This window comes from Plasmodium gaboni, chromosome 2, assembly GCF_001602025.1.
Source record: "Plasmodium gaboni strain SY75 chromosome 2, whole genome shotgun sequence".
In the NCBI taxonomy this organism is placed as follows: Eukaryota; Apicomplexa; class Aconoidasida; order Haemosporida; family Plasmodiidae; genus Plasmodium; species Plasmodium gaboni.
Genome location: NC_031482.1, coordinates 423,678 through 439,000, shown reverse-complemented (window position 1 = coordinate 439,000; position 15,323 = coordinate 423,678). Strand labels below are relative to the sequence as shown.

The 15,323-nt window shown below is 18.1% G+C and overlaps 4 protein-coding genes across 4 annotated transcripts in view; 2 read left to right on the top strand and 2 right to left on the bottom strand.

Annotated features, from left to right (window-relative positions):
- The window catches only part of PGSY75_0213900 (hypothetical protein), a gene marked incomplete at both ends in the record, with an annotated part of 3,081 nt that extends 559 nt beyond the window's left edge, over nucleotides 1-2,522 (top strand). Inside the window, one exon of the mRNA XM_018783803.1 lies at nucleotides 1-2,522. This exon is cut by the window's left edge and continues 559 nt beyond it. Within this exon, the coding sequence (XP_018643793.1) occupies nucleotides 1-2,522 (2,522 nt within the window).
- Nucleotides 2,523-3,166: 644 nt separating this feature from the next.
- PGSY75_0213800 (hypothetical protein) lies at nucleotides 3,167-5,152 on the bottom strand (the record flags this gene model as incomplete). The annotated part of the gene is made up of 1 exon (XM_018783802.1): nucleotides 3,167-5,152. The coding sequence occupies one exon, from the start codon at nucleotides 5,150-5,152 to the stop codon at nucleotides 3,167-3,169; it is 1,986 nt and encodes a 661-aa protein (XP_018643792.1).
- A 735-nt stretch (nucleotides 5,153-5,887) lies between these two features.
- On the bottom strand, nucleotides 5,888-6,598 carry PGSY75_0213700 (conserved protein, unknown function; the record flags this gene model as incomplete). The annotated part of the gene is made up of 2 exons (XM_018783801.1): nucleotides 5,888-6,061; nucleotides 6,308-6,598. 2 exons carry the CDS (start codon nucleotides 6,596-6,598, stop codon nucleotides 5,888-5,890), a joined length of 465 nt encoding a protein of 154 aa, XP_018643791.1.
- A 1,385-nt stretch (nucleotides 6,599-7,983) lies between these two features.
- PGSY75_0213600 (hypothetical protein) overlaps nucleotides 7,984-15,323 on the top strand; it is a gene marked incomplete at both ends in the record, with an annotated part of 8,585 nt that continues 1,245 nt past the window's right edge. Inside the window, 8 exons of the mRNA XM_018783800.1 lie at nucleotides 7,984-9,393; nucleotides 9,517-13,662; nucleotides 13,779-14,143; nucleotides 14,236-14,361; nucleotides 14,498-14,560; nucleotides 14,731-14,908; nucleotides 15,049-15,093; nucleotides 15,163-15,282. Coding sequence (XP_018643790.1) covers nucleotides 7,984-9,393; nucleotides 9,517-13,662; nucleotides 13,779-14,143; nucleotides 14,236-14,361; nucleotides 14,498-14,560; nucleotides 14,731-14,908; nucleotides 15,049-15,093; nucleotides 15,163-15,282 — 6,453 coding nt within the window. The remainder of the gene's footprint in view (nucleotides 9,394-9,516; nucleotides 13,663-13,778; nucleotides 14,144-14,235; nucleotides 14,362-14,497; nucleotides 14,561-14,730; nucleotides 14,909-15,048; nucleotides 15,094-15,162; nucleotides 15,283-15,323) is intronic.

Genomic DNA, 15,323 nt, shown 5'->3' with positions numbered 1-15,323 from the left:
TTATAAATAATATCCTTATTTTATATTTCTCAAAATGTGATTTAATTGATATATGTATTAATAGAAGAAGTTATAATAAATGTGGTTTTTATGCATGTGATAATATATTTTTAAATAATATTAATAATAGTAAATATAAAATTGACACAAAAAATAAGAAAATATATTTAAGAGAATATTATGATTTATTTTGTTCAACGAATTGTATGAATTTTAATTTAGGGTTATTAAAACATATTATTCAAAATAATAAAAATAGTAAAGAAGAAATTAATTATAAAAAAAAAGCACAGTTAATTCATATAATGTTTTTAACCTTCTTTCCATTCTTTAAATTGTATAATTTAACTTATCTAATAAATAATATTAATAAATATCGTATAGAATCTAATAAAATTTATAAAATAAAAACAAATATAAACAATGAATCTGTATATATACAACAAACAGATAATAATATAATCAAAATGAATGAAACAAATAAAATTAAAGAAAAAAAAAAAAAAAAAAATAAAATATATAATCATGCTACAAATATTAAAATAAAAGAAAATTTTCATCATAAAAAACAAGTATTCATAGAAGAAAATAATAAAGATACATGTTATATCGTAAAAAAAAAAGACAAATGTAAATATATATTAATAAATAATAAAGATAAAAATATGGAACACAAAAAATCCATTTTAAAAAATATTAAGGACAACCAAGAAAATACACAAAAAACAAACCAAAAAAATGTTTGTTTTAATGGAAATATAAAATTATATCAATATAATAAAGAAGATAATATCAATTCTTATTCTATACACGATTCTTCCGTGGAACTTAAAAAAACACATGACAAAAAAAAAAAAAAAAAATTTAAAGAGACAGGCAAAAAGAAAAAAAAAAAATATCATGGGGCAAATAAATTTAGTTCTTTAGATACAGATCACTATAACTATACAAGTGATCATTTAAAATATAAATTGATAAAAGAACTAGACGATACATTGGAACATTACATATCCAAAGATAATAAATATGAAAAACATAATATCGAAAAAGAAGATAAACTTATAAATAATTCGAACACTACAAATAATAATAAAGAATCCATATTAAATAAATCTGATCAGGATGTTAATGTATCATCATTAAATGAGCACACAGAAAAGGAACAAGAAAAAAATGTAACGAAAATAATAGAAGAGATAAAAATTGAACAAAAGGAATCAAAGAAAGAAATACAACAAAATAAAGATAACGAACTAAAAGAACAAAATAACGGAAATATGGAAACAAAATTAAATCTTTATCAAAAATATTCATTATATAATCTATATGAATTATCTAAATTAGATGAATCAAAAATGGTAGAGTTTTTGTATGATAATCAAAAAGAAAATTTTATAAATTTTGCTTCACAAAAAATGAATGAAATTAATAAAAAACACAATCATGCTGAAAAGGGGAAAAGAATACGCTTGTTGAATAATTCAAATGACTATAAGATAAAAGGTAGTCAAATTGAAGATAAAAGGAACGATGAGATTAATACAAATGATGATAATCATACAAATGAAGATACCTCATGTGTTCATTTTAAGGATGAAATAACCATAAATGAAGAAGAATATGAAAAAACAAAGGAAGCAGACCATTATATTAATGAAAAAACAAAGGAAGCAGACCATTATATTAATGAAAAAACAAAGGAAGCAGACCATTATATTAATGAAAAAACAAAGGAAGCAGACCATTATATTAATGAAAAAACAAAGGAAGCAGACCATTATTTTAATGAAGAAACAGATGATATAAAATTACAAGCTTTATTAATGGAAAAAAAAGAAAAAATAAGAGAAGAATATATACAAACTTTTAAGAGTGATATGTCCTTAAATATAAAATTATACGATAACGATAAACATGAATATGAACATTTTAACGAATTAGAAGATGATGTATCAACATATGATGATTTATCATATGACCATTTTATGGATGAAGAATCAGAATATAAAAAACATATTTCTAATAAGATCATAAAAATGAATGAAAATAAATATATATATAGCACAAACAATGGACATTTATATGAAAATTTATCTTTATATGTTGTTTTGTGGGATATATTTACAAACACCAATTCAAAATATACAGTTCATTTTTTTAAAAAAAATGAACTTATTATACCTAAAGGAATAATTGAAGAAGAACGAAAAAGAAGAAATGAATTTATACACAATATATCTCAAAATATGCCTACATATATTAATTGTATTTCATCGATTATAGTGAATATTTGTCGAACATTCTTATTTCATAAACCTTTAATTCCTTTCAAAAAAGTTATTTATGAATCTATTAATTGTGTCATTGCTGTGGCTATTAAATTATACAAACCTGATTTAATTCCTTCCTCTGAAATGCCTAATATAAAAAAAGCAGAAGATTATTTAATTTTTGAAAATAAAATAGATCAAGAAGAATTAAATGATTTGTGTATGCTTTTTTTTCAAAACAATTTTTATTAGCCAATTTATAAAAAAAAAAAAAAAAAAAAAAAAAAAAAAAAAAAATTCTTTTCCTCACCTATATATTTAAATATATAAATATATATATATATATATATATATATATATATATATATAGATGTTATGCATTTATATTAAGCCATGTGGATGCTTATTTTGCATATTATTGTGGTATATAATATAATTAGATTATTCTTTTTATGTATCACATTAGTAGTAACCTCATAAGTTTTTATTTGATATATAATTAATATATTTATTTATTTGTTTTTTTTTTCATGTTATTTTTTCATTTCATTTCATATATATTTTTTTTTTTTTTTATGTGTCATAAATTTATATTAATTTAAAAAAAAAAAAAAAAAAAAAAAAAAAATTCTAATCAAAAATAAATACATATATATATATAGTTTTTATTTGATATATAATTAATATATTTATTTATTTGTTTTTTTTTTCATGTTATTTTTTCATTTCATACATATTTTTTTTTTTTTTTATGTGTCATAAATTTATATTAATTTAAAAAAAAAAAAAAAAAAAAAAATTCTAATCAAAAATAAATACATATATATATACATATATATATATATATATATATATATTTTATCACAAAAAGAAAAAGGAACAATTGTCTAATCGCTTTATTTTTCCACAAAGTTCATCCAATAATTAATTATAAATAATAAAATGAATTTATTTATAGGAGTAACACTGTGGTATATTTTTTCATCGATTATTAAAACAAAGGACACAAAATTATTTAATAGATAGTTTATTGATATTTTGTTCATTTTGTCTTTATGTTTGATTTCTTTTTTTTCTATATCCTTAATGTAGAAATTATTTTGATTCATTGATGTGTTTGTTATAACCTCAGTTAAATTATTATTATACTGATAATCATTTATACTTTCATCCTGACTTTTTATATTTTCATCACACATACTATCATATTTGCCGTTTTCTTTAAGATCATTAAATAATAAAATGTCCCCATTTATATTCTCAACATAATTAGATAATTCATTTAACTTTTTATAAGGTATGTCATATTCAATCGAATTAACAAATTTCTGAACAGGCAATATGTCTTCATTCCAATCTTCAAAAAATATGCTGACCTTGTCAGATATTTTTAATCCCTCAGAATATCTCTTAAATATATTTTTATTATTAATTAATTGAGGTGATATTGGACATACGACATTTTTATAATTATTTTTAGATAAATAAAAATTATTCGATATATCGTTTTTGTTACATTCAACAGTTTTTATATATTTCCATAATCTTATATCTACACAATTTCTTTCATCCGAATTTAAAATGAATAAAGTACTCAAATAGCTATTTCCAATTTCTTCATTTTTTTCACCTGAACTGTTCAGAATATTTGATGAATAATTAATTTTTTTATAAATATTTTGATTATGATAAGAATTATTATATTTGATTTTATTTTTGTTTGGATTAAGTGTTATAGGTATTATATTAAAGGCAAAAATGATATATCCATCTTTTTCTATTTCACTTTTTGTAAAGATATGTGTTGATAAGATATTGAAAGGATTATATTCAAATATTTTGGTGTGGAAATGCATAATGACCATTTTATTTTCATATATACAATTATCATACAATAATCGTTTATATAAAATAGGGATTCTACTTTGAGCTACATGTTTTTCCAGGTGTAATTGTGAAATAAAGTTCATATTATTTATATCTACAATAGTGTTATTTTCTTTTTCTTTTATTATTGTATTCTTATTATGTTGATAAGAATTTCTTATTTTTGTTGTAAAAGAAGAATGATCTATAAATTGATCTTTGTAACAATTAAGAAAGTTATAAAAATGTTCTTCATTATTATTGTAAAGATAAAAATTATTTTGTAGACTAATTTTATTATTTCTTTTATATTCATCATTATATATATTATTATAATTGTTGTAAATATCATTATATAATTTTATAAGTTCTTTATTTGTATAAAAATTATTATGTGTACTATTTATTATATATTGTTTATTTTTATCTGTAATTTTATTTTTTTTGAAACCATGACTAAAATCGGTTATTTCTATGACATGAAGTGGTATAGATTTTATATCATCACTTAATTCAGATCCAGGTCTTAACAATTTTATAAACATTCTTTCTTTATTAAAAAAAAAAAATAAATGATATAATCCTCTTTCCAGTTGTGGCAAAAAGCAACTTAAGATATTTTTATTTAAACAACAAGGAATAATAAATGTTACATTTCCTTTTAATTGAACTTCTATGATACCTCGTTCTAAATATTTATTAGCCAAAATTATGTTCAATTTATCTTCACATTTTTCATATATTACTGATGTGTAATTTTCAATAAATAAATATTTTCTTCCTTTAATAAAAATGGACATGTTATCACTCTTAAATATTTTTCTTTTAATACGAATACATTCTTCATTTTTATTCGTGTAGTTTTCTTTATTTAAACAAGACTCTGTCTTACAATCCCTTTCAACATCACTATTTTGTATTAACTCTTCATTTGAATCAATCAGATTATTGTATCCTTTAAAAATACTTTCTATCCTACTTCTTAAAGAATAATTACATAGTTTATTTTCCACCATAAAAAAAAACAAAAAAAAAAAAAAAAAAAAAAAAAAAAAAAAAAAAAAAAAAAAAAAAAAAAAAAAGTATATAGATGAACATATATATATATATATATATATATATATATATATATTTATTTATTTATTTATTTATTTATTATTTATATTCATGTCTGTGTATAGTTGTCGTATTTATTATTTAACACACAAATAATTAAAATATTAAATATATATTATTATATATACTTTTAAACACTTAACAGAGATATTTATTCATGAGTAGTATAACCCTTGAGAGAGAAAAAAAAAAAAAATCTCTTTTTATGTTTAAAATTTTAAAATTGTATAATTGATTTTACATATAATGGATATATAATAATTACAACTTCGTCGCTATTATTAAAATAAAAAATAAGCTATAGGACTTATAATAAAAATTATATTTTATTTTTTTTTTTTTCTCCGAAGAATAAATAAGATATAAAGAATATTAGTTTAAAGAAAGATAACAAGTGGTTAAAATAATAAATATTCAAAAAAGTTACAAAAATAAAAAAAAATAAAAAAAATAAAAAATAAAAGATACACATACATATATATGTATATACCAAACGTCTGAATTAAAAAAGGGTATGAAACTTTTACATTACGTTATTAATATTTAATTATATAATATATTATGAAATATTCATTTCATATATGTCGTTATATATATATATATATATATATATGTAGATATAAAGTTTTTCTGATTTATTTCATTTCTTCCTTTAATGTTTTATGCAGTCTGTCAGATATTTCTGGTAACATTGGTTCGTGTTTGTCAAAACATTTCACTACACATGTTTCCATTTCTTTTTCTATGGTTGGACCGTCGATGTTGGAATTGCTCTTGGCATAGTTTGGCGAGTATTTATAAAAGCACGACTAAAAATGAGACAAAAAAAATATATATATATATATATATATATATTTATATATATGTGCAGATATATGTAGATGTATTTATCCTTATGTTAATCAACACATGTATATTATTTTGCATATTTGTAAATACAACGTATAATATAAAATATATACACAAAAAATTTTATTTACTCAATTTATGTTTTATTTATTTATTATTTATTTATTATTTATTTTTTATTTATTTATTATTTATTTTTTTCCTACTTGTTGACATGATTGTAAATTATTCTGTAAATTTTGCATTTCATTTTGAACCACCTGAACAAAATGCTCAGTTCCTTTTTGACAGTTATTTACACATTTCCCTATTGTTTCAAAGTCTGTATTGTAAGTATCAAAACAGTTAACACAACACATAAAAGATTTTTTTTGGAAAGGTAAACTTTCCGTGCTTATATTATTTAACATGCCATCTATTTTTGATTGAAATTCATTTGTTCTTTTTGTCAAATTTGTTATCATATGATTTGTTGAAGGGCTACTTAGAAAAGTCATTTTTTTTTTTTTTTTTTTTTTTTTTTTTAAATTAAAATATTTTTCTTACTAATGAGAACATACATATATATATATATATATATATATGTTAATATTTATTCATATAAATATATAAAAACTTTATATTATTGTAGAACGGGATATTTTCCCTATAACATTGTTCATATAAATTTTATAAACAGGGAAAGATACAAATACATGTTATAATTAAAATATATGAGTTATAATATATATATATAACTTATTTTATGGAAAAAAAAAAAAATTACAATATATTTCTTTTTAAATATATAATTATTTGTTTATATAAACAAATATATAAATAAATAAATAAATATATATATATATATATATATAGGATAGGAATTGAAAAAATATAATATAATATAATATTTGCTACAATGATATATATATATATATATATATATATATATATATATTATTTCATTTAATTTATTTTAATTTTGTTTTTTTTTCATAACTTAAATATATATACATATATATTATATATATATTTATAATATGAAGAAAATTAAAGGGAATCCTATCATAAAATTTCACATATAAATATATTATTATCTACATATAATGAAATATATATAGAGGGTATAATATTTCATACTCACATATTATATATATATATATATATTATATGTGTTATACAAGTATTAATAAAAAAAATGATATATTAAAATTTATTATTTTTTTTTTATTAAATATAAATATACATATTTATTAATGTAAACAAATAAGATAACATAATATATATTAAATATATATATATATATATATATATATTTTTATTTATATATTTAAAAGTTTATATTATTTTATTAAATTCATATTTCTAATTTTATATTTCCAAAGTGTTAACACAAAATGAAGGTTAAAATTTTCCCATTTACCATATTCCAAAAAAAAAAAAAAATAATAAAAATATAAAAAAAAAAAATGTACATAATATAAATATATATATATATATATATGTATAATGTTTAAAATGATATAGCGTCTTAATTCAATATTAAAAAATAAAATAAAATAAAAATGTTTATGCCCATATATGTAGGTATAAAATTTCCTACATACCTTCTTGTAGAATAATTATAATTTCATATTTATTATTCTATATACAAGTTGAAATTGTTATATATAATTTTTATGATATATAATTTTCTTGAATATAAGATATATACATATATATGATAACATTTCATCTGGTTATATTATATTATATTATATTATTTTATTTTTTTATATTTTTTTGGTTGATATTTTCTTTCCATTGATTTATTTTCACCTGTCACCTTGATTATATTATTTATTAATTTATATATATATATATTATATATTCCTTTGTTTTAACTGGTTTGTATAAACTACTAATGAGGAACTCTACATATAACTGTTCTCTTCCTTTCCATTTTATAAGTGATGACATATTTTGTTTTTTAAAAGATGGATATTTATGTTTTATGAATTTAATAAACAATGAAAAAAAATATCTTTATATTACTTGTTCAGAAGATGAATATTATGTGCCACAATATTATTTTAATGAAATAAAAAATAAATATGAAAAAAAAGAAGAAAGTGGTAATACAGATATGACAATAGATATAAGATTAATACAAAATGAAAACCATAAAACTGTTAATGAGACATGCTACATAAAAACTTTTGTTACAAATAAAATATATCATAATTTATTTTTAATTATAAATAAACATGAACATAATATTTTATGTTCCTTATCTTTTGAAAATAATAATTTCCAAGTTCTTAACACTAATTTTATTAAAACGCTAAAAGGAGAAATAAAATCTATGACATGTATGAATAATAATATTTTTGTCTTGATAAAAAAAAAAATAAAAAATAAAAATAAAATTATAAATAAAAAAAAATACATAAATAAAAAAAAATACATAAATATAAATAATAATATAAATATAAATATAAATAATCAAATCAAAAGTAAAATATTAAATCAAAGTGACCTGACATGTAAACAAACACTTGATCAAGTACTTCTTCCAGTGAAGGGAGAGAATAATGTTAATGTTATATGTGAAGCCAAGAAGGAAAAAAAAAAAAAAAAAGCAGACAAAAAAATTGAGAAAAAAAAGGGGCACCTGGAAATAAAAGATATCAATGAAGAAGTAAATGAAGAAATAAATGAAGAAATAAATGAACATATAAATGAAAAAATAAATGAACATACCAGTAAACATACCAGTAAACATACCAATAAACATACCAATAAATATATCAGTGAAGAAAAAGAAAATTATAATACGCCCTTAAATAATCATGAGAACATACAATATTACATTTATATTTATTCCATATTAAAAAAAAAAGAACCAGATTTAAAAAAAATACACATTTCAAATATAACCTTATCATTAAAAAAAATGATAATATGTCCATATGATGAAAATATAATAATATTGTTATCACATAAAAGTATTGTATATATTATTATGAATAAAAAAAATGTTGATTTAAAAAATTTATTTATTATAAAAGAACTTTATTTTAATAGTCCTATTATTACTACAACATGGATAGATAATTATATATTTTTAATTTATTTTTTAAACAATGAATTAATATTTTTAAATTTTGAAAACCCTTGTAGAAACGTATATTATTATAAATGCATTAATAATTATTCAAGTATTACATCTTTTTTTTATAAATCAAAAAATTTGTATATATCATTTAAGACAAGAGAAATCATATGTTTTAAAATTCGTTATTCTGAAATTCCGTTGGCTGTTTTTAAAAAGGTAATTAAAAGTAAGAGATAAAATATATAAAGAATGTATGTATGTATATATATATATATATATATATATATATATTTTTATTTATTTATTTAAATGTGTCCACTTTGAACGTTTTCATCTCAGATACACACCACTGAAGGTAATTATATAGATGCAAAATATTTATTCAGAAAAAGACATAAATATATATACATAAAAAAAAATGATCAGAGAAATATAAAAGATGATGAACAAGGAAATGTTGATATACATACAAATGATGACTTCCTTATGGATTATAATAATAATAATAAGAAGAATAAGAAGAATAAATTTTTTGATATTAATAAAAGGAAAAGAAAAAATGATACGAATAACTATGAAATAACTTTAGATAATATATTAAGAGAAATAAAAACGTTAGAAAATAAATTATCAAACAATGATTATAGTATATTTTATGAAGAGAGTGATATAAAAAAAGATGAATTAAAAAATATGTTAAGTGCAAGAAGTTTAAGTGTTTATAATAAATATTTTCATTTGAATCTTATAGGTGATAATAATAATAAGAAGAGGATCAAACAAGATAATACAAATAATGTGGATCACAATCAATATGATTGTTGTGAAAAAGAAAATGTATATATAAATCCTTATATAGAAAAAAAAAGAATTTATAATAGTGATGATGATAATATATTATTTTCTCTCTTGAATTTTTTAAAAAAAAAGAAAAAGAAAAAATTTAATTATTTCAATTATGATGATGAGAATGTTATAAATTTATTAGAGTTTGTTTCTATAATAAATTTACATAAATATATTTTAAATAATATAAATTGTTTTTATATAATATCTAAATATTTATTTATTTTATTAGATAATGGTTTATTATATTATACTATAAAAAATGATGATGAGAAAATATATGATTTTTTAGAATTATCTAATTTTTATATATGTTATTATAAGAATATAAATAAAATAATAGATATAAAAATAATAAATGAACATGATATATATTATATGGATAAGAAACATATAATAAAAAATTATTCTTTCAAAAATAATAATTTAAATATTATAAATACAAACAAAAAAATTGAATCATTTAATATATTTTCTATGTTAGATAATTGCACATGTATATTTTTATCATTAAATGATGGATCTTTTTATTTTATAAATATTACAAGACAGAAAATTCTATTATATGATAAGTTACAGAATTTTAGTTATTTAAGACATGAACAAATAGATTATAATTTAAAAAAAAAAAAAAATTTATATATACAATATAGTTTTTTTAATAAATTAAATGAATATATGTTCAATGGTTATTTTTATGTATACAAATATTTCATATTATTCTTTTTAATATATTCTACATCTCATAAAAAATTCTTTATTTATCTATTACAAAATATAGATATGTATATTTTATTTAAACAAATACATCATACAAATATTCTATCTTCAAATAATATAAAAAATAAATATAACATCAATATGATAAGACAGAACAAATCTTCTAATTATATCTTATATAATTTTTCTTTATATAAAACTTTAAATAACGATTATATGTGTTTACTATGTTCAGATATATGTGTGTCTTATTTTTATGTGTTCTTTTTTGACCTCCCCAGAGACGAGGAAATTAAAATGTATATCTCACTCAAAGAGAACAACAAAAAAAAAAAAAAGAGCAACAAAAACAATAACAATAATAATGATAATAATAAAAACCACATTAACAATAATATTAATGATAATAATAAAAACCACATTAACAATAATATTAATGATAATAATAAAAACCACATTAATTATAATAAAAGTCATAAAAATTTTAAGCAGAATCAAAATAATGAAATACCAATTTTCCAAGATGATTATGATAAATCCTATCCTTTATATAAAAGAAATATTTTTTTCTATAAAATCAAAAATAAAAATATTGTTTATTCTAAGTGGAATATTCATTTTTATTATATTAAAGATATTTTTAATAATATGTCCTCTAATGAGGCCCCTTGTGATTTTTTTATTCCACATAAATGCGAAGAACGTTTTGTTTATAAAATGAAGAAAAAAAAAGAAAAACAAAAATATACATGTAACATAAAAGAAGAGGGTGGATTAAAAATAAATAATTCAATACATCATAATGTGCAACATATAATGCAACGATTTTTTTTTTTAAAAAGAAAAAAATTAAAAAATGCAATCGAATTTAATGATAATATAATAAAAGAGGAAAAACATGAAGGGAGTATAAATGAGGGTATTAAGTCTAAGGAAGAAGAAGAAAAAAATAATAAAAAAAAAAATAATACCCGACATAATAATATTAATAATAATAATAATAATAATAATATTAATAATAATAATAATGATGATGATGTATTTATTTGTAGGTCTTTATTTGAATTGCTAGTTGATAAAAAGAAATCATTTATTTTGAAAATTAAGAATGGAGAATTAAAATATATAAATGAAAGAATACATACATCAGAACTAACATTTATAGATATTATAACATCAAATAATATATTCATTTGTATATCCTTTAATTCTGTTGATTATCCTCTTAAAATAAACTCATATATAAATATTAAATATATTCCTTATATAAATAATAATATACAATATTATTATCCTTTGATCATCACAAGTAATAATAAACTTGGAAATAATAATATGTATGATTTATTTTTGATCAGAAAAAAAAATTTCCTTCTTTTAAGAAATAATTTAAAAGAAGATGAACAAAATAACAAACAAGAGGAGAGTAATCATACTATATTACACAGGTCTACGTTAATAAAAAGTGAACAAAAAAATGAAACATATAATATACAATGTGTTGAAGAAAATATAATTAATGTTACAACCAGTTTTAAGAAACATATCTCTTTTCATCTTTCAAAGTGGATAATAGAAAATAATGACACAACGAATTATATAAATGATACTTTGATAAAAAATATGAATATTGTATTTTTTAAAATAAAAAATAATTTATCAAAAAATTATAAAGATAAAAAGAAAAGAACCTTCTTTGAAGATGTTATATATATGGACAAAAAAAATATAGAACATATAGAAAATATAGAAAATATAGAACATATAGAACATATAGAAAATAATAAAGTGAAATACAATATAGATATAAATAATATTGACATGAATAAGAACCCAACGACATATTATGACACATTAAATAATAACACATTATTAAAAAATGTAGAAAGTTCAAAATGTTTAGAACCACAAAATAATAATCACAATATTAATAATAAAGAAATAGAATCAAAGCATATATTAAATATAGATATTCAAAATGAAGAAAAACAATATATATTTAAAGATAAAAATTATATTCCTCATAATAAAAATACTAATTATTTTTTTGACAACGAAACAATTATATTTACTTATATGAAAGATAATTGTTTAGAAAATATATCTTTAAAGAAATGCTTGGACATATATCAAAATAAATATTATCTACAAGAAATATATGAAAAAAGGAAAAAACACGAAAAAAAAATTATCCATCTAAGAAAACAACTTAAAGATTTAATAAAAACAAATTATAAAAATGAATATATGAAAATAGATAGACGTACATTTTTTTTTGATAAAAAATATATAAATGAAGAAGATATACTAGTTTATGAATATAAAAAGATAAAAAAACAATTTAAAAAAAGAAAAAAACAAAAATTATATATTATTAATAAATTACAAAAAAAATGTTCTATATTAAATAAAATCGATTTTTTATGTTCATTTAAAAATAATCTATATGTTGTAAATTTTTATAATAATCAAAATAAAAATAAAAATAAATTTCATAATTATATATCATATACATCCAACAAATCAAATCATTTATCTAATTCAAAAATTAATTTATCATCTTATAATTTATGTGTATCTCTTTATGCAGACAAAATAAAATGTTTACGATTTTTACAAATAAAAGAATTTTTTTTTTTACACAACATAGATAAGAACAATACATTATTTTATCTCAAAGATTACAGTGATTATATTGATAGATATCTTCAAGACTTCTCTTCTCTTTATTTTCATCATTATAATCCATGTACTTATATTAATTTAAATTTTCTATATGCAAACTTATTTAATGTAAATCCTTTACAAGGAGATCTAGATGACTTAAGATGGAACTATCTCCTTTATACTCCATATGAAATTTTTACAAACTCTAGGAAGAGGCTCCAGTGTTATATTTTAAAAATATTAATAGATCAGGTTAAAATATATATATATATATATATATATATGTGTATGTATGTGTGTGTATGTATGTATATATTTTATTATATCTTTTTAATATATATACCACTCGAATCACATTTTTGATTTAGAAAAAAAAAAAGTTTCAAAATGATTTTGAAAATCTAAAAGAAGAAAAAGACCATTGCCTCAAGGAAATTAATTTCTTAATAAATAAACTTAAAACATCCTTACAAGACGTAGAAAAATATATGAACTACAATTTTTCTTATTATATGAATATGAAATTATTTATAAAAAATCATCCATGGTCTGACAAACAGGGAACATACAATATGCCAGACGCTATAAAAAAAGACCTTTTATTAAAAATACAATTAAACAAATTAAACATTCAAACAAAAAAAGATATAAATGAAGAAAAAGAAAATATTCATGTCAATACATGTACACAATATTGTAATTTGAAGCACGACATGGACAAATCTCCATCCACGTAACATAAAAAAAAAAAAAAAAAAAAAAATACATACATATATATATATATATATATATATGTACATATTTATATATATTTCTTCAACTTAGTAATATGTTTCAAAATGAAGAAACGATAAAAATCACAAACCCCAATCTTAATAAAGAACGTTTAGAAATTTATGAAATGAAAAAAAACGTTATCATAAATAAATTAATGGACATAAAAAATTACATGTTAATTAGAAAATAAAAAAAAAAAAAAAAGGAAACGCATATCTGTTGATTGTTATATATATATATATATATATATATATATATATTCATATATTATTTGTAACTATTTATGTTATTATTTTTTTTTTTTTTTCAGATTTCAAATAAATGAAAAATGTGAAGAATTTAACAAAAAATTGAAAATATTACATAAGCAAAAGTAATTCAAATAAAAACAAATACATAAAGAAAATAAAGGGACCTTTTTTTTTTTTTTTTTTTTTTTTTGAAATCTTATATATAAATATTTATATATATATATAACATGGTTATTACAAGACAGTATTTATTATTTCATATTGTATCTTTTTTTTTTTTTTTTTTATGTAGACGTAACATGCACAAACTTATAATCATACATGAATTATATTGTATATCTATATATTCTCTTTTAATAAATGAAGAAAATAAATCTGAAATATTAAGAGCAGTTAATATAAAAAGAGAAAAAATAGAAACCTTAATGAAACAATTGGAAGGCTTCATTAAAGAAATAAACACAACAAAGGTAGAAATATATATATATATATATATATGATGTTGATTAAATGTAATTTATATCTTGTATTATATATACACATATATATATATATATATATATATATATATATATATTATATAATTCATATGTAATCCTTGACTTGATAGAATAAAGATGCCATGCTACAAGAAAAGAAAAAACTCCTAAAAGAAGTAAATTTAAAATAAATAAATAAATATATATATATATATATATATATATATATATATTCATTTTAATAGAAATATGACAACGCCATAAAATTAAATAATTTAATGACAGAAAAAAAAAAAAAATTCGAAAAGAAATTCTTACATGAATGTATGAATTTTGACGTTTTGATAGAACAAAAATATGAAAATGTAATATAAAAAAAAAAAAAAAAAAAAAAAAAAAAAGAAAG